The following is a 23,194-nucleotide window of genomic DNA, read 5'->3' as shown; positions in this document are numbered from 1 at the left end:
AGACAATTTTCGTGCAATGAACTCAATAGCAAAACAAATAAAACGAGCCGCAAAACATAAATAAAACGAACATCGAACGTGTAGGTATAGCAGTAACACGCGTGATTCACGTCTATTCGTCTGAACCAGGACAACTTTGACATATCTCTTTTGAGAATACAAATGTACTAAGTCAGCTGCCTACTAAAATATTATTTTTTAATTGCTCTGCAAGATAAGCCTATAAAACTTAACTAAAAAAAATAAATCACTTTGCATTTAGAATTCGTCTGAAGTGGACGCTTCGGGATTCGGTGCATAGTCATCGTTATACTCAGTACAGTTATAACTGTACATTGTTTTTAATTCTGTAATTTTATTACACGTGTTTTTATATACAGTTGGTGGGGACACCAACTTCGGAAGTACAACCTGGCATATAGAGTCGTACTCTGCCATTTCAATTAAAGTCCAAAAAAAAAAAAAAAAAAAAAAAAAATAAATTAAAAATAGTACAATATTGGCCTTTTAAATGTTATAGCTATTATTGTAAAAAACTCGTTCAAATAGTTTGCTTCCGTCTGTTATATATAAATTCATAACTGGACTTAGTATGTTTACATTCTAAATTGATGAAATGCACTTAGATTAGCTTATAAAAAATTCAATATCGGAATCATTTTGACAAAACAGATTTAAAATGCAACAAGACAACTAACTACAAACGGTTTGGATTCTTAAATCAAATAAAGATGAAGCGACAAAAAGAAGACAAAAAATATCTTGTGGATTTGGAAGAAAACTCCCAAACTTCAACCGATGAATATCCTGAAAAAATTTTTAAGCCAATTGACGATGACATGGAAGATGAGGAATTAGTGACAAAACAAGGAATTAGGGAACCCCCGACCACAGTAATGAACGCTGGTAGTAAGCAACTAGATACCCACCAGAACAATCGAACAGTAAATATAGAAAATAGGTTAGATGTAAGTAAGAATGTGACGTGACTCACACAATTACATGGTTTTTTACTTATCGCATATATTTCTTTGTGACTGAATATTGGAGGCGGTACCAGCTGGCAGAAGTGTCCCACTTTCAAATTCAGGTGCACCCACCAAGCAACAGGCATCAGCGGCGATGTTAAGCATACCTTCTGGTTCACAACAATCACAGCAACAGGCGCCAGCGGCGATTTCAAATATACATTCTGGTTCACAACAACAACAACCACCATCCCGACCCAGGGGGCAACAGAATCCTACATTTCGTCTACGTTCCCGTACATCTGCAATAAATGAAAGCTTAGCAAATCAAAGGGACATTTATGAAGTAATGGCGCCCCATACTATGTCCAACATTTGTTAAAATAAAAATTATCTTTTTAATTTTAGAGCCTGGACTACGATGTGTGTGAGAATGTTCTTTTCCAAAAAGAACAAGAACGCATAATTAGCACGAGATTTTCTTTACGCAAAGATGTATTACGCTGGATCATATTTATACAAATTGGAATTATTACAGCCTTGATTGCGTGTGCAATCGACATTGTTATTGAGGAATTATCCGCCCGCAAATATGAATTTCTTAAACATTGTAAGTCATTTATTAACGCATATTCATAGGAAGTTTGTGTTGTAGCCACAATTTCATGTGAAGGTGGATCCTCGTCAAGCTCCTGTAGGTAAGCAAGCTCGTACCGGTCCAAAGATCCGATCGCTGCGGGTACAGCTTGGCCATTGGTTATTTAAAGGGTCCAATAACTCCGCCTTGTCACATCGAGCATCACAGGCACTAAGTATTTATGCGTGAGCCGGTGCCGCCCGGCCTCTCACTGAGACTCTCCGCTCCATACCGCTAATTGTCCGCGACTGCTGTTGCAGCTACTCCGTATGGAGCATTCTACTATCCGCATCCTGTGAATGCGCCCGGTAGCTCGCAGCTAAGCTTCTCGTTACAGCAATGAACACCACCTCAATGTTCCGGCCTGTGTGGTGCTCACAGCTTTACCGTGCCGGGTAGCTTGTGTTAATCTATTTTAGCCAGACCCTCAATTCGCCAATTTTAATAAAATTGTATTCAATCTTAATATGTAACATTTACGTGAGCTGTTTGAAAAATTTTATCTTTTTTATAAGAGTTTCTTTAGTCCCCGGTTTAACGAGAAAATGTATTTAACCTTTTAATTTGTCCATTGAATTCCGAATCTTTCATTAAACTCGTTCTAGAACTTTTTTAAGGCAGCTCTATTTTTCTATCCTTTCGGCGTTAATGGGTTAAAAGAAACCATTCTAAAATATAATCATGTGAATCATAGCTGTATATGCTGTCCTACAGTTACATGTAAGAAATTGCCTTTGGCTTTTAATATTATAGAACAAAGAGGTATATTATTCAAAGCCCACTTAAAGGCCCTATCAGTCATTAGAACGTAATATTGTATAAACAGTAACAGTTTTTTACTTACTTTAATTGGCATTGTAGTAGTAGTATCACTTTATTCTTCTTAATAATTGGTACAATTCAAAATTTTCTTAAATATAAATGTAATTTTAATTACAATTGGGCAAAACAAAAAAAAAAAATAAAGTGGATTCACGACTATGACATTATGTCGTCAGTCGGTAAAAATATGTACATTTACTTATATGTTAAAGAGAGCATATATTCTTGTTTCTTGTTTGTTTGGCTTTTTCGTTATGTTTTGTTTTAATTGTATTCATTAAGTATAAGTTTTCGATATCTAAGCGCCGATATAAGATAAGACACTAATTTTTTCCAATCAGCCCCATCATGTCCATCTAGTATTGATACGATTTCGTGTTGTTGAAGGTGGGGTTTACCAAATATTTGTATTCTAATTTCTCTGAGAATTGGACAGTTACCGAGAAAGTGCTGAAGTGTTTCCTTTTCATTTATATTGCAAATAGTACAGTTGTTGTTTTCATCTGTGCCTGATATATAACGATTTCCACTAAGACAAATTAGGTCGCACCTTGCTTTAAAAATCCAGGAGATTTCTTGTCTGTTGAAATTACCATTGAAATAACATGTGCCTCGTGTTAGATCTAAGTGTTTATAGATACGTGAGTTACTTTGCCGTGCTCTACGCAAATCCTTTGTTCTGTTATTGGTTGCTACACGTTCTATAAGAGCCGCTTCCATAAATTTCCAGACATTTGGTGAAATATTTTCCTCTATTGTCTGCATATCCAGTTCGGTTAATAAATCATTTAAGGATCTAACCCAAAATAGCTGTTTCCGAATTATTATTTTACTTAATTGACACGGTAACCTTTCTTGGTTATATTGAAACAATGTCCTCCAAATATAATTTAAGTGCAGTTTAAGTGTATAAATGTGGCCAGCATCAAGACCTGTTTCAATTGAAATAGCGTAGTTTGGTGTTGATTCAGGTAATCTCAGAACACGTTTTAGAAAAAATCGTTGTAGTTTATCTACTTCGTCAAAATGTAAATGGCCCCACACTTGCGCAGCATATGATTGGATTGCCCTGCACACAGCTTGATACATGTTCCACTTTTGGGCCAAGGGCACCTCATCTTTATTTATAAAATTCTTCCATGTGACGTTTATGGCACTCTTCGATTGGCTATTTCGATTTTGTATATGTTTTAAAAAGGACATTTGTGGCGTTACAATTACTCCAAGGTAGTTATATTGTGAAACTATCTCAATTTGTTCTCCTTTAAAAACCCATTTTTCTTGTTCGGCTAATCTGCCTCCTTTTCGAAATACAATTATCTTCGACTTTGCCATGTTGACCGTTAAATTCCATTTAGAGCAATACTTTTCTAAATTCGTTATCATAAGTTGAAGTATCTGTTTATCCTCAGCCAAAATAACGATATCGTCGGCGTATAGCAATAATCTTATATTCAAGCCCTCTATATACAAGCCACCTTTTAAAAAATCATGGAGGTCATTGAGATATAACGCGAAAAGCAGCGGGGATAACAGACAGCCTTGTTTCACGCCCGATAATGTATCAAAATATTAATTGGCATTGTTTCCACTAGCATAAATCAGAATATAATTCCAAACGCCTCCATCTTCTGCGTTCCTTCTCCAATTTCTAACTCCTTTGTCGGATATCAAAATCGTGCTTTTGAGAAACGCGGCGCCCCGAATTTGCCATCATTTTTCTTAACGTTCAGATTCATAGGTCTAACCAAGGATTCGGAGCGGAGCAGTCATTTTTTGTCGGAGCGGGAGTGAATTTTTTGAACCCGGAGCGGAGAGCCAACGGTTTGGTTTACTAACTTGTTATTTTGGCGGATTAAAACAAAAATTAAAGATGATTAAAATAACAAGAGATAACTTTAGATTTAACTTTCGTTAAATCTTTATTCAAAACATGTTAGCAAACAGATATATACCAATTTTAAAGTTTCGTCTTAAAGTCAAAACAAGTGAAAACGAGCTAAGTGCGCTAGGACCGAATTTTGTATACCATCCACCATTGATCGCAATTGTCAAGTTCTTTGCACGGTTTCTTTTTATAGACAGATTAGCTGAACTGGAGCTGCTCCGCTGCACCTTCTTTTACTTTATATGGGACAAAAGTTAGGTTAGGTTTAAGTGGCAGTCTGCCATCAGACTCACTTAGATGTTTTCGCCCATTGTGATACCACAGGAACAGAAGAAGAAGATGCCTTCTAGTTCCAACCGTTGAACCATCCAGATCGCTTTAGAAAGCTTAATGACTTGCGAATGTTTACATCCGCTAAATCAGACAGGTTCTCAAAAAAATGAGAACCTAAAGTGGAACCCCTTCTAACTGCTAGTGCGGGACACTCACCCCGAACCCCGATCATTCCTTGCCCTTCGGGCCTGTTCCTGAAAACTTAGCTTACATACCCACAGATTCCAGTGTCCCTGGAATGTGTAGGGTAGTTCCTAGTCTCGCAAGCTCATCCGCTTTACAATTCCCTGGGATATCTCTTTGGCCCGGCACCCAGAACAGGTGAATTTTAAACTGTTCAGCCATCTCGTTGAGAGATCTGCGAAAGTCGAGGACGGTTTTTGTGTTCAGAAATACGTTCTCCAGGGATTTAGTGGCTACCTTGCTGTCTGAGAAGATATTTATGTTAATCGTCGTAATGATATTATATCCTAGCCATTCCACCACTGGCTTAATTGCAAGGATCTCTGCTTGATGCACACTGCAGTGGTCGGGTAACAAAACAATGTTAACAAAATTACCCTTTGAATTTCTATTTTCGACAATTAAAGAGTATATGCATATTGCTCGACTTACAGTATAACAATATAAATGCCTTAATCTGAATCCCATATGAACTTTTTTGCTCTACAAATTCGCTCGGAGGGTTTAATGTCATTTAAATTATTTCAGCCCGATATTCTTATGATGTCCGATTAGGGGGGCGATTTCGGGGGTGATCCGATATGCTTTTCTCTCAAATACGATTTGATTAAACCCCATATTGCCATTGGATTGAGGGAAGTTTATAGAATGAGGCGTCCCCCAAACACTTGGCCCCAAAATTGGTTATCAAATTTGTTTTCTGATCTCAAATACCTTTCATTTAAGGCACATTGTGGCATGGTTGGTAAATTTTGATACCCGAAAGTATCAATTTCGTGCTCTACTCCTCAATATCATTCATTGCCATGGTCGTAAATTTGCCCGATTTAGGGGTGTTTTGGGGATTGGGGTGGTCCCCAAACTTTTAGCCCTGAAAATATATCAGCATCGTGCTCTATTCTCATATATCTGTATATCATTTATTTGAACCCCATATTGCCACTGGCCTCGAAATTGAATATCAAATTAGTTTTCTTATCTCAAATACCTTTCAAATACCCAGTTCGGGGTTGCAGACCCAAATTGTCTTGGTGAGGAAATACGTCCTATTTGGGGGTTGTTATGGTGGTGGGACGTTCCCTAGACATTTGGTCCCTAATGTTGATATCAGATTCGTGGTCTAATCTCAAATACCTTTCATTTGTGACCCATATTTTCTTAGTCCGCAAACATGGCCAGTTCGGGGGTTGTTTTGCGGGATGGGGCGGCTACTCATTGACTTGGCCTTGAAAATATATATCAGATTTGTGTTCTACCTCAAATATCTCTTATTTGAGCCCCATATTACATATGGTCAGCAAATACTTCCTATATGGGAGGTGTTATGGGGGTGGCCCCACAGCCACTTTTTCCCAAATATTGATAGCAGATTCGTGCTTTTCTCCCAAAGACCTTTCATTTGAGCCCAATACTGTGCTCTTTGGGGATGTTTTTGGGGAGGGGGCCGCCCCTCCCCAAACACTTGGTCCCACATTTGGATATCAGGGTTGTGTTTTGGGGAAGGGTTGGTCTCTCAGAAACTTGGTGCCACATCTGGATATCAGATTCGTATTCTACTCGCACATACCTCTCATTTGAGTCCCAAATTGGCATGGTCGGTAAATATGCCCGATTTAGGGGTGTTTTTAGGGTTGGGGCGATTCTATAAACACTTAGTTCGACAATTGGATATCAGATACGTTTTCTAATCTTAAATACCTTTGATTTTATTCCCATATTGTCGTGATTGGTATATATATAAATATTTGGTAGGTTTTTAGGGGGTGGGGCGGTCCCCCTAGTTACGCCACCCGATATTTGGATTCCAAATTTTTGTTTTTATGTTACTATAAGAGAGCACACGCAATTTCGCTTAAATCGCATCACCCATTTCCGAGATTTGGCGTTTCTGAAAATTAGGGTGAAGGGGAGGGTCCGCCCCCTCTTCAGATATCAAAAAATGAAACCTATTTTCACCTTGGGATCATTATGCACCATCTGTGAAAATTTCAAAAAAACGGCTCAGCCCTTTTTGAGTCTATATGGAACACACAAACAAACCGACAAACAAACACTAATTGATTTTTATATATAAGATTTGTATAATCACTACCATAGGATAAGAGGCATGAGCATTTAGTCATTCCGTTTGCAACACGTCGAAATACACATTTCAGACCCTACAAAGTGCATAGATTTTGGATTGTCGTAAAATTCTAAGATGATTTAACGATGCCGTGTGTTGTAATCAAGCTACAGCCTTCAAAAATTGAGATACTGCGAGCTCGTTTCGATCCAAAGGACCGATCGCCGCGGGAACAGTTTGACCATTGGTTATTTAAAGGCACCAATAACCCGCCTCGTAAAATCGAGCATCATAGGTACTCAGTATTTGTGAAAGAGCCGGTGTCGTCGGCCTCTCACTGAGATACCCCGCTCGATACCGCTGATTGTCCGCGACTACCGTTGCATCTACTCCGTATGAAGCATTCCACTATTCGCAACCTGTGTACGCGCCCGGTAGCCAGCAGCTTAGCATCTTGTGACAGCAATGAAAATCACACAGATCGGACCTCAGCCGTAGTTATTATAATTTTGAACGAATTTGCCCTAAAATTTCTACAGAAAGGGCAGACGATTTGGCAGTGAAGGCCAGAGGGTTTCTGTCAATAATCTTAGTTAAGGGAGTGGGCGACGAATGCGCATGCAGCATTGTGGAACAGCGAAACGGTCGGTAGGACGGCGAAAATCCTATGGGGGAATCCAGATCGTGAGAAGACGAGGCTATTACATAAAGGAAGTAAGAAGGAGGTCAGTATAGCTATTGGTATCATAACGGGACACGTAGGACTACAAACTCACTTATGTAAAATCGGTGCGGCAAGTGATAGCATGTGTAGAGCATGCGGAGCAGATGATGAGACGTAGGAGTATTTCATTTGTCATTGCCTGGCTTTCGCGTCTAACAGATACCGGCACTTAGGTGGAGACACAATATCAGAAATGAACCAACTTAGGGGAGTGGTATTGAAAACAATTAAGGATTTTGTAAGTAGCACGGAATTCCTAACTTAAAATTTTCTTTTTAGAGATTACTTCATAGTTTTTAGAGCGCACAACAAGGTGTATGCCCATAGTGGCATGGGACGGATTAACATCTGCACCCTCTTTTCAACCTAACCTATTTTATTACCCATCTATCGCGGGCCATTTAAATTGGTTTAGAATTAGGTAAAGCATTTATAAAATGATATCGCCCAATTTACACTAATAGGGTGTATGTAGGGTTTTATATAGTCGGCACCGCACGACTTTTGCTTTATTTTACTTGTTTCATATTCCTATACTACATTATTGACAATTCTCCAATGAACTCCTTTTACAGCGGTTGATGCAAATGTGCCGCATGCGGATAATCCAACAGGCGACTTGGTATTGCCATACCTATATTGGTTGGGGCTCAGCATGGCGCCCGTTGCAATAGGGGCCGCCATGGTTACCTACTTGGAACCTATTACAGCTGGCAGTGGTATTCCCCAAGTCAAATGTTACTTGAACGGCGTTAAAGTGCCAAGAATAGTGCGTATAAAAACATTGGCCGTCAAGAGTATTGGTGTCATAACTTCAGTTGTAGGAGGATTAGCAGGTGGAAAGGTATTAATAAATATTTTTATAATATTGAATGTAAATATTTTTATAATATTGTATATTTTAGGAAGGGCCTATGATACATGCTGGTGCCGTAGTGGCAGCTGGAATTTCACAGGGAAAGAGTACAACATTTATTAAAGATTTTCGCATTTTTAAAGCCTTTCGAGATGATCATGAAAAAAGAGATTTTGTTTTGGGTGGAGCAGCAGCAGGTGTATCGGCTGCCTTCGGTTCCCCCATTGGAGGCATGCTGTTTTCCCTGGAAGAAGCAGCCAGTTTTTGGAATCAAAATCTTATCTGGCGCACATTGGTGGCTTCTATAATAAGCTCATTTACGCTGAATATAGTTTTGTCCGCCTATCATGGTCTAAGCAATTTCACCTTTACTGGCCTCTTCAATTTAGGCAAATTTGAACAACCTTTGGCTTTCGATTACTACGAATTACCCATATTTATGGCGTTTGGTGTTACTGGCGGCATCTTCGGAGCCTTGTGGAATATGTTTAATACTAAAATCAACAAATTTCGTTCAAGATTTATCAAATATAAATTCGCGAAAGTAATGGAAGCAGTACTTGTTGCAATGATAGGTGTTTCATTAGCTTGTATAATGATTTATTTAATAAACGATTGCCGACCTTTGGGAAATGATCCAACGGACTATCCCACCCAGGTATGTTATTATGTGATATTTGTGCAAAAATAAATTAAATTAGAAAATTTAATGACATCAATGCCATTAATGAGTACAACATATAAAGTTGTGCAATTAAAAACATACGCAGTATTCGAGCATATAAAATGGTATTTTTCTTTTTCAGTTATTTTGTGAAGATAACGAATACAATGCTGTGGCCGCTTTATGGTTTCAAACGCCCGAAGCTACTGTTCGTTCACTATTTCATGATCCCCCAGGTAGGACTTCGATAAAAATGAAGATTTTCTATAAAGTAGCACTAATTTTTAATTTATTTAAATAGGATCTCATAAAATATTAACATTGGCAGTTTTTACTTTAATTTATTATCTGTTATCCTGCTTTACCTTTGGTTTGAATGTAAGCCTTGGTGTATTCATACCAACTGCTCTCGTTGGAGCTGCTTGGGGACGTTTGGTGGCTATGGTTGCTTTCTATATGTTTCCTGATGCAGTAAGTAATAATAATAATTCCATTCCTTAATGGATTGTTTATATTGGGTTGCCCAAAAAGTAATTGCGGATTTTTCATATAGTCGGCGTTGACAAATTTTTTCAAAGGCTTGTGACTCTGTAATTGCATTCTTTCTTCTGTCACTTATCAGCTGTTATTTTTAGCTTGCTTTAGAAAAAAGTGTAAAAAAAGTATATTTGATTAAAGTTCTTTCTAAGTTTTATTAAAAATGCATTTACTTTCTTTTAAAAAATCCGCAATTACTTTTTGGGCAACCCAATAGATAAATTTGAATTTGCAGAGCGATAAAAATATTGAGGTATTAAATTTTTTTTACAAAACAATTGGGTAGACGCATTGCGATAATTAGCTATCAAATATCTCCGAAGGCATGCCACAATCTAGCCAAGATGTGATTAATATTGGCCTTCGTTTTAATTGAATTGATTTTTGGTTTAAGCTTACGATTTGACAGAGATTAGTAGTCGTGCAGTGCACGTCAGGCGAGACCATCAGAAAAATTTTCGGCGGTGGTTTACCCCTCTTAATGCTGGCAACATTTGTGAGGTACTATGCCTTGTAAAACTTCTCTCCAAAGGAAGTGTCGCACTGCGACACGCCGTTCGAACTTGGCTGTAAAAAGGAGGTCCATTATCATTGCGCTTAAAACTTGAATCGGACTGCACTCATTGATATGAATTTGTTGTATTTATGTCTGATCATATAAAAGCAGCTTTAGACATGCCCGAAACAAACAGACTTACCAGTATGATAAAGTATAAAAACCTCCTGCAACATCTTAGGGTAAAAACCATCGGCTATCGGAGACTTGTGATGCCCAAAGGTATGTAGTGCCCAGTGAACGCTCTCCCGAATCACTAGTTTGCAATTCCATGCCAGCCGGTTGTACGAATCTGATTAACCCGTTAAGACCCTTCATCAGCAAGGGCTGCCGCCTCAGTATAACACTGCTACAACAACAACTAGCTCGTTCGTCAATGTATCCATGACGGAATTCCTCATGGGAAATAGGCACCAACCCACCTGACCTTTTGAATCACAGCCAGGAAAGTGCGTCTCCAACAAATGAAGGAGCGTATCGTGTGGAGAAACCGTACATTCTCCATCTGGCCTCCTTAAGTTATCCGTATATGTGAAGTCCTTCCTTCCGCAGTCTTAAAGTATCCGCTATCTAACTGTCTACGTTTATTTTAACAATCTTCCTAATTGCGGGGTCAATGGCGCTAGCCATAAGCATGAAACCAGTTCGCCAGGCGAGACAGGATTGAACTAACTCAATCATCTATAGCTCTTAGATCAACATTTTGCTGTAACTCCATATAACTCCTTGCCCTCTCGATCCATATTTTGTTACAACGGTTGTGTGGACCAATCATCTGATAATTCCAATTGACAACCAATTTTTGGTTACTAAAAATTAGAAGATGACTCTGAATAGATTTTGACCCCGCCTAGGAAATTACAACTGCGCATCTGCGTATATTCACCTGGAGTGCTAAATTTCTCTATAGTTAAGTTTTAGTTTATATTTTAACGGATGTACTTGAAAAGTTGCGATGCACTGCATTGGAGTTCCCTTGAAATAAAAACGGGAGTTTGGCTCTAGGTTTGAAGTTATCGGAGTTTTTAAGGTCTTTTTTAACTATTCTCTCCTGTGTATGGAAGCTATAATTCCCATAAAAGCCATAGATTCAAATACCAGTCTTGTACCTGACCCCAAACTGAAATTTTAGCGATAGGAGTCGTAGAATAGTGACTACATAGATACAAAATTTTTTGAATCGCAATTAGCATCTTGGCTTTGGTTTTATGCTATCACTCTTATAACACCACAAACGCAGTTAGGTTAAGTTAGGTAAGAGTGGCAGTCAATTTCCAAACAGACTCACTTAGGCAATTTTAGTCTTTTGTGATACCACAATTGCTACAGGCCAGGCCCTGGTGGGAATCGAACCCACGACCCCGCACTAGTAATACGCTACCAACTCAGCTACCGGAGCGACCTAAAATAAACGCAGTCATAGGTATCATTTTTTATTTTGGGTAATGAAGGATCAACTTCAACGTAGTCCATTTCTAGACCGACCTATATGATTTTTGATTAGTGAATAGTACATTTCTAGACAAATTTGGCTTTGGATTAATGCTTTCACTCTTATGATGCCGCAAACACAGTTACATCCTATTTTAATTTGGGCATTAAATGAACATATTAACGTTTTTATATGTTTTTAGTTATAATTATTTAAAATTACTAAAAATTGTTCTATTAATTAAATATGATTTTACAGATTTGCTTAATTGAGTAATGAAATTTCTATTTATTTTCAGGTCTTCTTAAACCCCGGTAAATATGCATTAATAGGAGCAGCAGCCAATTTGGGTGGCGTCTTACGCATGACTATCAGCTTAACTGTAATTTTAATGGAAACAACTGGCATTGAGACTTCTTTCTTTTTCCCGCTCATAATAACATTAATCAGTGCTAAATGGGTGGGAGATTATTTCAACGAAGGCATCTATGATATTCAAGTGAAAATTAATCACGTTCCCATGCTACCTTGGGAGCCATTGCCGCATTATATGGGCTTAAAAGCTTCCAACATTATGAGTTCGCCGGTTGTATGCATCAAATTGATAGATAAATCGAAATATATATTTGACATCTTACATCGATATCAACACAATGGATTTCCTGTAGTCGAAGATGTTGAAGGGGTAAGTTCAATAAAAGAAGACATTAGTTTTATAGCTTTATTTTACCTGCAGCATAGAATGCATGTTTTTAAAAATCCACAAGAAATCAAATTTATTTTAATAACGAATACAGATAGTGTTCTTATTGTGTGGCTACTTGAGATTATTATTTCATTCGCATTGGAGGTCCACTCCTCCATAGTCCTACACTTCCACGCCTTCTTACTTATGCTTTGCACTTTAAGATTTGAAAGATTTTAAACATCTTGTATGCGTTTTGAACATGTTGCCCACGGTCTTTAATAGATCAGCTGGCAAATCATAACTTCCTGCTGTCCTATTATCTTGGCTTGGTACACCCAGTTCCATCGCACTTTGGAAGGAAATAGCAAAACAGCGGCAAAAAGTCTAATTTTCAAAATGAAATTTTTTTTAAATGTTCTAATTCAAGTTGGAGGGTAAAAATCACAAGCATGTGATTATAAAAGTTGGCAACCCTGATTATAAGCAAACAGCTGTTAATGTTTACAAAACTCAAACAACCGGCAAGCAGCAAAAAGAGTACAACTTTCAAGTATTTCGTTGCTGATATAAGTATTCTATTAAGGTATTTGAATTGATCTTGGGGAATACGCGTCACCGCTATTACCGCTTGTTTATCCTGGCGCTAAAGTTGGCTTGATCACCTATGACGCTAAACGCCTAGGTCCGAATCCTGGCTAGAACATGAGAACACTTTCATAAGAACATATGCTGGCAAAGTTTGTAAGGTGTTCAGCAATGTATAAAATTTCAATACTAATTTTTATTTATTTCATTTACTAATCAACCAACGCTCTTCTGGGCAACATATTCCTTCTCGCATATTCCTCCATTCATTCTCAAAACATTTGCTGCTACAAGTTATTGTAATGTATCGATGTAGATGGGGGATCGGCGTCTTGACATCTGTCAAAATCACGGTACGATTGGAACGAACAAAGCTATCCGCTTAAAATTTTGCTCATATCAGGAATTTTAAAATAAGCCATATCCGTTCATACATAGATATATGTCCATTATAAGCCGAGAGCCATACATTTTGTAATCTTTAACACTTATTACCACCTGTGGCAAACATGAACTAGGTTAAGATAGGTTCATAAGTAAATATAGACTCAAATACAATAAATCGATCACCGATTTGACTTCTTGAGATACTAGATTTGTCAATTTTTACTTGGTTAGGCAAAATATGGTATGAAACATATCATCTTTATACCCTGAGGGTCCGATGGGTTCCTAAAAAAATATTGACGCCATATAAATACATTAAAGAGTGTGGCCGTTGATGAAGAAACATGTTGTACAATTTTAATTTTAAATACATCATTTGCACTTTTGGATTCCATAGTGAGTGTGTTTTTATACCTCCTAGGATAGGTTGCAAAACAAACCAGACCGATTACTGGATGCCAAAAAATATAGGTAATTAAATGTAAATGTAAAGTTTTGACTCTTTAGAGACCGTCGTATGTTGTTGTTACAGCAGTCAGGGACGTAGCCAGGATTTTATTTTGGGGGGAGGGGTCACCCCACAGTTTTTCAAAATCGAACATTGCCAAAATTTTTCTGTTACTGTGAAATTGGTAAAGATACCTTGAACTTTTTTTTGAAAATTGTTGTCGCTACTGGGAGTATGAACTGACCAATAGTTGGTGACATTTGGTTAAAGTCAGAGCTAAACTTTGTACTGCTTGCCAACACACTATTTATAGGCCGATCCTTATCTTTCAAAGCTATTGACTGATAGTTGCGGTCCTATCTCACTATGAGCTCCGTATCAAGTGTCTTAAATACTCTATCATGAACTATGAAATTCGAAACAAAAAACGGATTTTTTTCATTTGAAATAATTATTTTAAAATGTAAATTTAATAATCTGCGTGATTCGGTCTTTAAAGAAAATGTCCCAATTAATACGAATTGTTTAAAAATACCCAAGAATGAAGATATCTTAGAGAAATTGCAGCTCGGAAAGAGGTATCCTGATGAAATTGGAATTGGCGTAAAGTGGATGACTAAAACTAGAAAAAAACTAATTTTCCTGTGATATAAGGTCATGTTTTGGGGGAAATTGGCTTGTCGAAAGTCGGCAATTTTTTACATCCAAAAATATACAACAAAAATTTTTTCTCAAAATTCTAAGTAGAGAGATTTCTGGAATTTGTTTTAGTGTCTTATTGTATTTGATGGTTTCTATATTAAAAAAATTAATTTATGGCGATAATCCAGCATGTACTATTTTATGTCCATATAATTAAATCCTCCTTTCTTCGCCAAATTGTTAAGAAAAGTATAATAAATGTAATATAGAGTCGCAAAATAAATTGAGCACGCACAAAAAAAAAAAAAAATTTAAAATTTGGCTTTATAAAATAATATCGAGGTAGACTGAGCCAAAGTTAATATTTAGACAATATTTCATTGAAACATAGTCTTTAGAAAATAATTATTAAAATATATTCTTTAGGAAAAATAGTAATGAAATTTTGTCTTTGAGAAAATAATTTCGATGGGGGTCCGGGCCGGACTGAAGAGAATGTTACGCTGAATTATTAAATTTTGTTTTTAGGAAAAATTGTGATGAAGTTTTGTCTTTGAAAAGACTACTCTGAAATTTTATTTTTAGAAAAAATTTCATTAAAATTTGTTAAGAAAAAACTGCATTAAAATTTGTCACTTAAAAAAAATAATTTTAAGGTGGTCCTGGTCTGATCAAAATTCTGTCCGTAGAATATTAATAATATAAATTTTTGTCATTTTAAAAAGTTTTACTAAGGAGGAGGCTCGAGGCTCCCCCCCTGGCTACGTCCCTGGTAGTAGTGTTGTACACTGAGGCGGCAGCTCTTGCCGTTGAAGGAATCCATCGAGTCAATTCGGTACGTACAACCGGCTGCCAAGGGATTGAGGCCATCGTATCGCAGAGGTTTCCATGTCCGTCTATGACGCTCAACGCCTGGGTTCGAATCCTGAGGTATTTTGAGGCGCACTGCGGTCCTTTATCATCAAGATTAAACTTGAATAGGACTCATTGATGTGTGAGAAGGTTGCCCCTTCCCTTAATGGAACGTTCATGGGCGAACTTGGATTTGCTTTGACTCACAGCTACAGAATAATTACTCTAGAAAACCCCCTTTATAAATATAAATGCATATAAATAATTGCCTTTCTATTGTTTATTCACAGAATGATCGTTCATCGGGTCGCGTCTGCGGAATTATATTGCGCTCTCAATTAATAGTCATACTGCTCAAATCACTCTATGAAGAGAAAAAACGATTTTGGTTTAATGAAACAAGTATACAAACATTTCGTGACGTTTACCCACGTTATCCATCGATAGATGTAAGATATTTGTGTAATTTTTTTTTACGTTAATATGCTAAGAAATTTATTTTCTTTAGAATGTTCGACTTCACGGTGACAAAGAGAATTACACAGTTAATTTGGATATTTTTATGAATCCTTCGCCTGTCTGCTCTAGAGAGGTAGGTTGTCAATCTCTTACTATATACATATATGTTTCTTATTCTTCCTTCTTTGTACAGCACGATTCCGTTCAGAAAATATTTAACAAGTTTCGGGCTCTGGGCTTGCGCCATTTAATAGTGGTTAACCGAGAAAACCGCGTTGCAGGTATTATAACAAGAAAAGATTTTTTACATAAATAACGGCTTTAACGATATTAAAACAGTGAACTATGTTTCCTTGTTACCAATATATAATTACATAGATGTACATAATTGTAACTAGCTTCGAATAAGAGAACAAAACTATACGACTTTCAAATTATTTTTTATATGGTTGAATAAAGATTGTAAACAACATACTATGTGAAACCTAATCATTTCGTGGATCACCCAACAATGTTTAATATACCCTATTTTAGATAGCCAACTTTAGAACTCCAAATTTAAGTTAAAAAACTTCATATGTGCAAGTGAATGCAATCAGGACGTTATATAAATATTACTTTACTCTAATTGGCTTTGACAGGACGTTTTTCCCATTAGCCGAATTCAGAATATCCTTTCAAGCGCCTCGATCTTCTGCGCTCCCTTGTATAATCTATGACACCAAGTTACGAGGGGTCTCCCACCACTTGATCTTTCAAACGGGCATTTGGTCGTCCCTGTTTGCGTGTATCACCGTGTTTGCCATCAAAAGACTTCTATGCTGAAGCTTCTTCAGCCATTCTGACAACATGACCTAGCCAACGCAGCCGTTGTATTTTGATACGTGTAACTATGTTATCGTCGTCATACAGCTCGTGGTTCATACGACGCTTATATTATCCATTAACTCAAACTGGTCCATGTATTTTACGAAGAATGTTTCTCCAAACACTCTAAACACTGCCTAGTCTGCTTTCACAAGTACCCATGCCTCAGAAACATATAACAACACGGGTGTCGAGAGGTGGCCTTGTTTCTAAACTGTCTACTTAATCCGTAGGCTCGAAATGTAGCCTGAATCCGAGGATAGTCCACTGGCTCTACAGGAGCTTGATTGGACCTGGTATGGAGAAAAAGTGCAACATAAGGACCATACATCAGTTTCAGAGAACATGTTGTCTTGGCTTAAGCGGAGCGATTAGGACCACGCCCACTAGGGCACTGAAGACTATTCTAGATATCCGACCCATTGCCATACAGATTAAGTGTGAGGCAGCCACTGCGGCTTTGAGACTTAAGGCGATGGGAGAATGGATTGAAGATGGGAGCAGTATCGCGGAATAATCGAGGCGACGATAGGAAACCTGGAAGGAAGGGAAGAGGCTTCCGATCGGATACCTGGGGGTTTACATTGAAAACCCAGGGACTGAGATCCGTTTTAGACAGGCTGACCATAATAGGGTCCTGCAGGCGGAGATCCGGGCGATCACGGAATGCTCGAAGTGGTGTGGGCTAACGTGGGCTGACAACCAGGACGGTAAGGTCACGAACAGTCTTGCAGTGTAAGAAGGAGATTAACGTCTTCTCTGAGGATGGCACAATCTGCATCGTTTGGGTGCCGGGCCATAACGGAGTAAGGGGAAATGAAAGGGCAGACGATTTGGCGGTAAAGGCCAGAGGACTGCCGTCAATAAACTTGGTTAACCCGAAGCCTTTCGTGTCGACGCAGTCCGAGTTAAGGGAGTGGGCGACGAATGCGCATGCAACACTGTGGAAAAGCGAAACGGTCGGTAGGACGGCGAAAATCCCATGGGGGGATCCAGATCTTGAGAAAACGAGGCTACTACTGAAAGGAAGCAAGAAGGAGGTCAGTATAGCTATTGGTATCATAACGGGACCCATAGGACTAGAGCTCAGTTATGTAAAATCGGTACGGCAAGTGATAGCATGTGCAGGGCATGCGGGGAAGATGATGAGACGTTGGAGCAATTCCTTTGTCATCGCCCGGCTTTCGCGTCTAACAGATACCAGCATTTAGGTGGAGACACAATACAAGACATGAACCAACTTAGGAGAGTGGTATTGAAACAAATTAAGAATTTTGTAAGTAGCACGGAATTCCTAACATAAAATTTTCTTTTAGAGATTACTTTATAGTTTTAAGAGCGCACAACAAGTCGATTACTGGCTAAGGTGTATGTCCATAGTGGCATGGGGCGGATTAATATCTGCAGCCTCTTCTCAACCTAATATAAAAAGGTCGAAGAAGCAAAACCAATAATTTAAATATCTTTAAGCTACAAGGCTGCATACTAACTTTTGCGACACAGTGTATGTCTATACATATGTATGTCTATAATGAAGAAAAAAAATGAATGAAATGAAAACTTAAACAACAACTGTTGTAGTTTTGTACCGTTTACTCTCTTTGTTATTGTGATATGTATATTGAAACCTAAGAGGACAGAAGAAAACACGTGTATGCGTTCATTTACTTTAATGCTTTGTTGGGTTTGAAATAAAACATAAAATTTTTCTAAATAATTATACTAAAACCTTTGACAGCAACATCACAAAGAAGTGTTTGCATGACCTTCGGATATGAACAATGAAAAATATACAACTAATTATAATGAAAAACAGGAGAATACAAATTTACAAAAGTTTTACCAAGAACCAATTAATGATGGATTATCAACTACAAACAATAATGCCCTATGTACACCGTTAAGAAACGTATGCTATGGTATTAATCAACGTTCTGTATCAACTGCTGTTACACCATCTTTGGTAAGTTTTTAATAACTCTTTTACCAATAAAATTTGAATAAGAAGTCCTTGAAGTTCCAAGGTTGAAAAAGTAAACAACAAGTAAAAAGTCGTTAAGTTCGGCCGGGACGAACTTTGAATACCCACCACCTCGGGTATATATGTAAACCCCCTTTCGTCATAATCCGGTGAAAAATGCATAATATATGCCCCCATAGCAGCTTTATCGAAAAATGTTCCGATTTGGACCAAATTCCACACGGATATTGAGAGCTCCAATAAGTACAAATCATTGTTCAATTTTGTAAAACAAAATATTGCTCTTTTTGGTAGCCATATCCAAATATTGACCTATCTGAACCATATACGACACGGATGTAACATAATTCACTGTGTCAAATTTCATCGAAATCGAATAATAAATGTGCTTTTTATGGAGCCAAGACTTTGAATCGAGAGATCGGTCTATATGGCAGCTATATCCAAATCTGAACTGATCTGGGCCAAATTAAAGAGGGTTGTCGACTAGCCTAACACAACTCTGTGTCCCAAATTTCGGCGAAATCGGATGAAAAATTACCATTTTATTGCCTCTAGACTTTAAGTCTGGAGATCGGTTTATATAGCGGTTATATATAACTAAAATCCGATTTTATGAGATCAGAAGATCTGGTTAATATACGAAAAAACGAAATCAATAAAAATTGCTTGCAAAACGTTTTTATACCCAAGATATCTGCAAAATTATAAATACCCAGATTTTGGGTATAAATGGGTAAATACCCGGATATTTACCCAATTTACCGAGTAAATACCTTTTGGGTATTTACCCATCACTCATCTCTAGATATGGGTTGCATACACACATACGCACAACTCGCTGTTGCTGTGCTGTAACCACACATTTGAATGTGCAGGAAGCGATTCTCAAGCTTTTATAGGTTAGTAAAGTCGTACGACCAACCTAGACCATATGACAGTGATATTTCTCATTATCTCAAGTTTGTGTAGATATCTGACGAAGGATTTGTATCTCAAGTATTCTTATCAGGTTTCACCAGTATCCCAGTTCAACTACATTCGCAAGTAGTAGCAGTATCTTGTAGATCATTATATGCCGAAAAGTGGATTTGCTTTTTAGCTCTTGATTAGTTCAAAGTAGCATCTTTTGGCCAATATATATTGGGTTGCCCAAAAAGTAATTGCGGATTTTTCATATAGTCGGCGTTGACAAATTTTTTCACAGCTTGTGACTCTGTAATTGCATTCTTTCTTCTGTCAGTTATCAGCTGTTACTTTTAGCTTGCTTTAGAAAAAAGTGTAAAAAAGTATATTTGATTAGAGTTCGTTCTAAGTTTTATTAAAAATGCATTTACTTTCTTTTAAAAAATCCGAAATTACTTTTTGGGCAATCCAATATATTTCTCATTTTGTACGTAGCGACACCGAGTTAAATATAGTCGTTGAGTGTGACAAAATTGTACTGATTTACTGATTTTAAGAACTTGAAAAATGCGATCCATGATGGAGGGGATACAAGATTCGGCCCGGCCGCACTTAGCACGCTTTTACTTATTTTTATCTGGAGCGCAACTTCTTGGACAATATGCTTACCATATGCAGATTTGTTAGTCTGATATTTTTGAGTTTCTATTAACACAGTTAAATTCCTTTTATTTTAGTCAGTATCAGCTACAGACGACCAATTTACAGTGTGGCACAATATTGGTGAGGATGAAATCACTACAGTTTATGCAAAAAACAATGTAGCCTATGCAACTGTTATACAAGTCCAACAACAAGGTGCCTCTACAAATTCCCCCGCTTTCATTAATGATATAAAGAGACAAACTCTTGAGAGAATTAATACGAATTGTCATCACAAAATAATGGCTTGCCATAGCGAGGAGGCATTGATATACGCTGAGAAAAGTATCTGTGATATTTTGTGCACTTTGGTAACTAAAAAGAATAAAATGAAGTCCATATGTGAGGCTGTAGACAAAACCACATTGGAAATTAAACCAACAACCGTCACAAAGATGAATCCAAGTTGCCATGACAACAAAGCGGGTACTTTGCAAAGAATTCGTAGTAGTTGCAGCCAGAAAATTATGTCGTGTAATGATGAACTGTCACTTGTATATGCAGAGAAAAGTATTTGTAATATTTTATGTACTCTGATAATTCATCCAGAAAAGGTGGAAGCTATAAGTGAAGCCATTGATAAAGTTAATTAATGTACGTAATCGAGTCATATGTTCTTCATTATAAAAAACATAAATAAAACATATTAGATGTACTGAATAAAAACCTATTGGGTTGCCCAAAAAGTAATTGCGGATTTTTTAAAAGAAGGTAAATGCATTTTTAATGAAGCTTAGAATGAACTTTAATCAAATATACTTTTTTTACACTTTTTTTCTAAAGCAAGCTAAAAGTAACAGCTGATAACTGACAGAAGAAAGAATGCAATTACAGAGTCACAAGCTGTGAAAAAATTTGTCAACGCCGACTATATGAAAAATCCGCAATTAAGCACAAGTTAATTTTTGTCCAATTTTAAGGACCAAAAATGTGAATATATTATAATTATTGTTTTATTTTATGAAATAAATACCTCGATGTCCTATTTTTAGCATAGTTCCTTGAAAATAGACTAAAATTTGTTATTTACGTTAGGTAAATTGCTGCAGCCAAAAACTCGCACATTTCTTGTTGAGTAGAATTAATCACTCCAAAAAAATGCGAAACTCGATCGTAATAAATGGATTGCGGATGCGAGAATAAGGCCCCTATGTTGTATTGCACACCTTTTTCAATTAATAACTCAACGTTTGATATTGAATGAAACTGGCCAAATGTCAAACTTTATACCAATTTTTATTTCATAATCGAGCCACAAGCATAACCATGACCTGCAATAAGAATAAAAGATATGCGTATTTTTTTTATAAAAATGTTAAAATCTTTATTTTTCTTCAAACTATTTTTTTTACTTAATAGTTTCTTTTCTATTTCTTTAAAGATATATATATATATATATGCGGTTGCACATAAAGTATTTATCATTTCATTAATATTATTAACATTTACAAGTAGCATGGATAATATGACTTAACATTTGTAATAGTGTAATCAAACTAAAATTAAAACACTATAGCTAATAAAGAATGAAGATTTTGCATGTATTTTTATAAATATATGATCTTAGCGATTATCTTTATGGTTAATTTTATTTAAACCATCTAGGACTTAAGATCTATGGGAGGTGATTTCATTTTAAATAGAATGAAATGAGCACTAACACGTTTTGTTTTTTTCTTTTTTTCTATAAGACCAATTGAAAAAAGAATTTCCTCTGTCTACGTACAAGCATAACATTGAATGCGCTTAAAGTAATGTAGAGTAAGATAAGTATATTAAAAGTATAAACAAAAAATTAATGCATTTAAAAATGAATGAATTAAAAGTGCTATTGATGTAAATTTTAGAATATTTTTACAAAAAAAACTACTACAATAATAGTTAAGTAGTAGATTGATGGTTAGGTATTTCCTTGCTTTTTTTGTTGTTTATTAATGCGTGTGCATAAAAAACTGAAAAACGAGAAAAAACTATATTGTTTATTTTAAGTTACAAAAACAAAACAAAAATACTAATAAAGATTCGCTTGATGAGGATGTTGTTGGATCTGTACATGTATGTAAAGTAGCAGTATATAAATTAATATTTTTTTTTGTAATAATAGATAAAAAGAAATCATTGCTGATCTTTTTACAATATATAAATAAAGTACCGGAAGGGAATTTCTTATTAATTAATGTGTAATTATAAATAAAAAAAACTATACTCTAGACAAAAAATGCAAGATGAATCATTTCATATAATTTCATATGGAAGCGGTTTTTTTTTATTTCTTTCAATACATGTCAGCAGGCATTAGGACCTTCTAACTTTCCATGGGTCGAACTTGAGCGGGTTCTTGAGCCACTGCTGCCGTCGTCTGCGACAGACCGGCCACGCTGTTACAATGTGGCCCAGCAGTTGTCACCAAATTTGTAGCCACATTTGCGGAAGAAGTTACTACATTGGTGTTGTTTGTGTTACTGCCCCCCATTGTGGTAGCAGCAGCATCATTGCTATTAAGTGACGCAGCAACATTGAGCGCTGTAACATTGGCTAAGGTATTTAAATTTATGCCTGATGTTGAAGTGCTTGTTAAAGTCGTTGATGCTGGCATCGCTGACGGTGTGCTATTATATGAAGAAGATGCCATTAGGTTAGCTGTACCACAACCACCAGTGCTAACGCATTGCTCATTGGTTATGTTGATGGTTCCAACAGCAGCTGGCACTGCACCGCCTATGCTTGATACCTTGTAACGATGATATGGACGATAAGGAGTTTTCTTTAAATCATTTTGTATGATAACTTTTGTCTTCGGCATTGACCAACTATTGGTGGTAGCTGCAGAGCCAGAACAACCACCACCACCACTATTGGTTATATTGTTGATATTGTTGCCAAGTAACCACTCGTTGCATTGTTGCTGTTGTTCAGGTGATACATGAGCAGAAAGCCAACTTTGTGCAAAATGTTGGAAACGTTTAAATTTAGACTGCGTTATACGCAGATGACACTAAAATTAGAAATAAA

The 23,194-nt window shown here is 36.9% G+C and overlaps 3 protein-coding genes across 7 annotated transcripts in view; 2 read left to right on the top strand and 1 right to left on the bottom strand.

Moving 5' to 3' along the window:
• The first annotated feature begins 622 nt into the window (after nt 1-622).
• On the top strand, nt 623-16,200 carry LOC106080426 (H(+)/Cl(-) exchange transporter 7). Its single transcript, XM_013241813.2, has 11 exons — nt 623-968; nt 1,051-1,314; nt 1,377-1,578; nt 8,196-8,464; nt 8,526-9,134; nt 9,283-9,376; nt 9,442-9,611; nt 11,964-12,350; nt 15,558-15,716; nt 15,776-15,859; nt 15,920-16,200. The coding sequence occupies exons 1-11, from the start codon at nt 732-734 to the stop codon at nt 16,040-16,042; spliced, it is 2,598 nt and encodes an 865-aa protein (XP_013097267.2). The 5' UTR covers nt 623-731; the 3' UTR covers nt 16,043-16,200.
• Nucleotides 16,201-18,297: 2,097 nt separating this feature from the next.
• LOC131998178 (uncharacterized) lies at nt 18,298-21,632 on the top strand. Its single transcript, XM_059370544.1, has 2 exons — nt 18,298-18,556; nt 20,218-21,632. The coding sequence occupies exons 1-2, from the start codon at nt 18,368-18,370 to the stop codon at nt 20,773-20,775; spliced, it is 747 nt and encodes a 248-aa protein (XP_059226527.1). The 5' UTR covers nt 18,298-18,367; the 3' UTR covers nt 20,776-21,632.
• Nucleotides 21,479-23,194, bottom strand: part of LOC106096081 (paired amphipathic helix protein Sin3a) — a 59,428-nt gene continuing 57,712 nt past the window's right edge. For all 5 annotated transcript variants that reach the window (XM_013263654.2, XM_013263637.2, XM_013263670.2 and 2 more), the window contains one exon: nt 21,479-23,177. In XM_013263654.2, coding sequence (XP_013119108.2) covers nt 22,488-23,177 — 690 coding nt within the window. In that variant the 3' untranslated portion in view covers nt 21,479-22,487. The remainder of the gene's footprint in view (nt 23,178-23,194) is intronic.

Source organism: Stomoxys calcitrans, chromosome 5 (genome assembly GCF_963082655.1).
Source record: "Stomoxys calcitrans chromosome 5, idStoCalc2.1, whole genome shotgun sequence".
NCBI classification, from domain to species: Eukaryota; Metazoa; Arthropoda; class Insecta; order Diptera; family Muscidae; genus Stomoxys; species Stomoxys calcitrans.
Note: the sequence above shows the minus strand (reverse complement) of the source record. Positions and strands in the feature narration are given on the sequence as shown.

Coding starts and splice junctions, on each gene's coding strand:
- LOC106080426 (XM_013241813.2), top strand. CDS start 732: ATGAAGCGACAAAAAGAAGACAAAAAATATCTTGTGGATTTGGAAGAA. Junction 1,315..1,376: donor ATCAAAGGGACATTTATGAA/GTAATGGCGCCC, acceptor TTTTAATTTTAG/AGCCTGGACTACGATGTGTG. Junction 9,135..9,282: donor CAACGGACTATCCCACCCAG/GTATGTTATTAT, acceptor TTTCTTTTTCAG/TTATTTTGTGAAGATAACGA.
- LOC131998178 (XM_059370544.1), top strand. CDS start 18,368: ATGAACAATGAAAAATATACAACTAATTATAATGAAAAACAGGAGAAT. Junction 18,557..20,217: donor CTGCTGTTACACCATCTTTG/GTAAGTTTTTAA, acceptor CTTTTATTTTAG/TCAGTATCAGCTACAGACGA.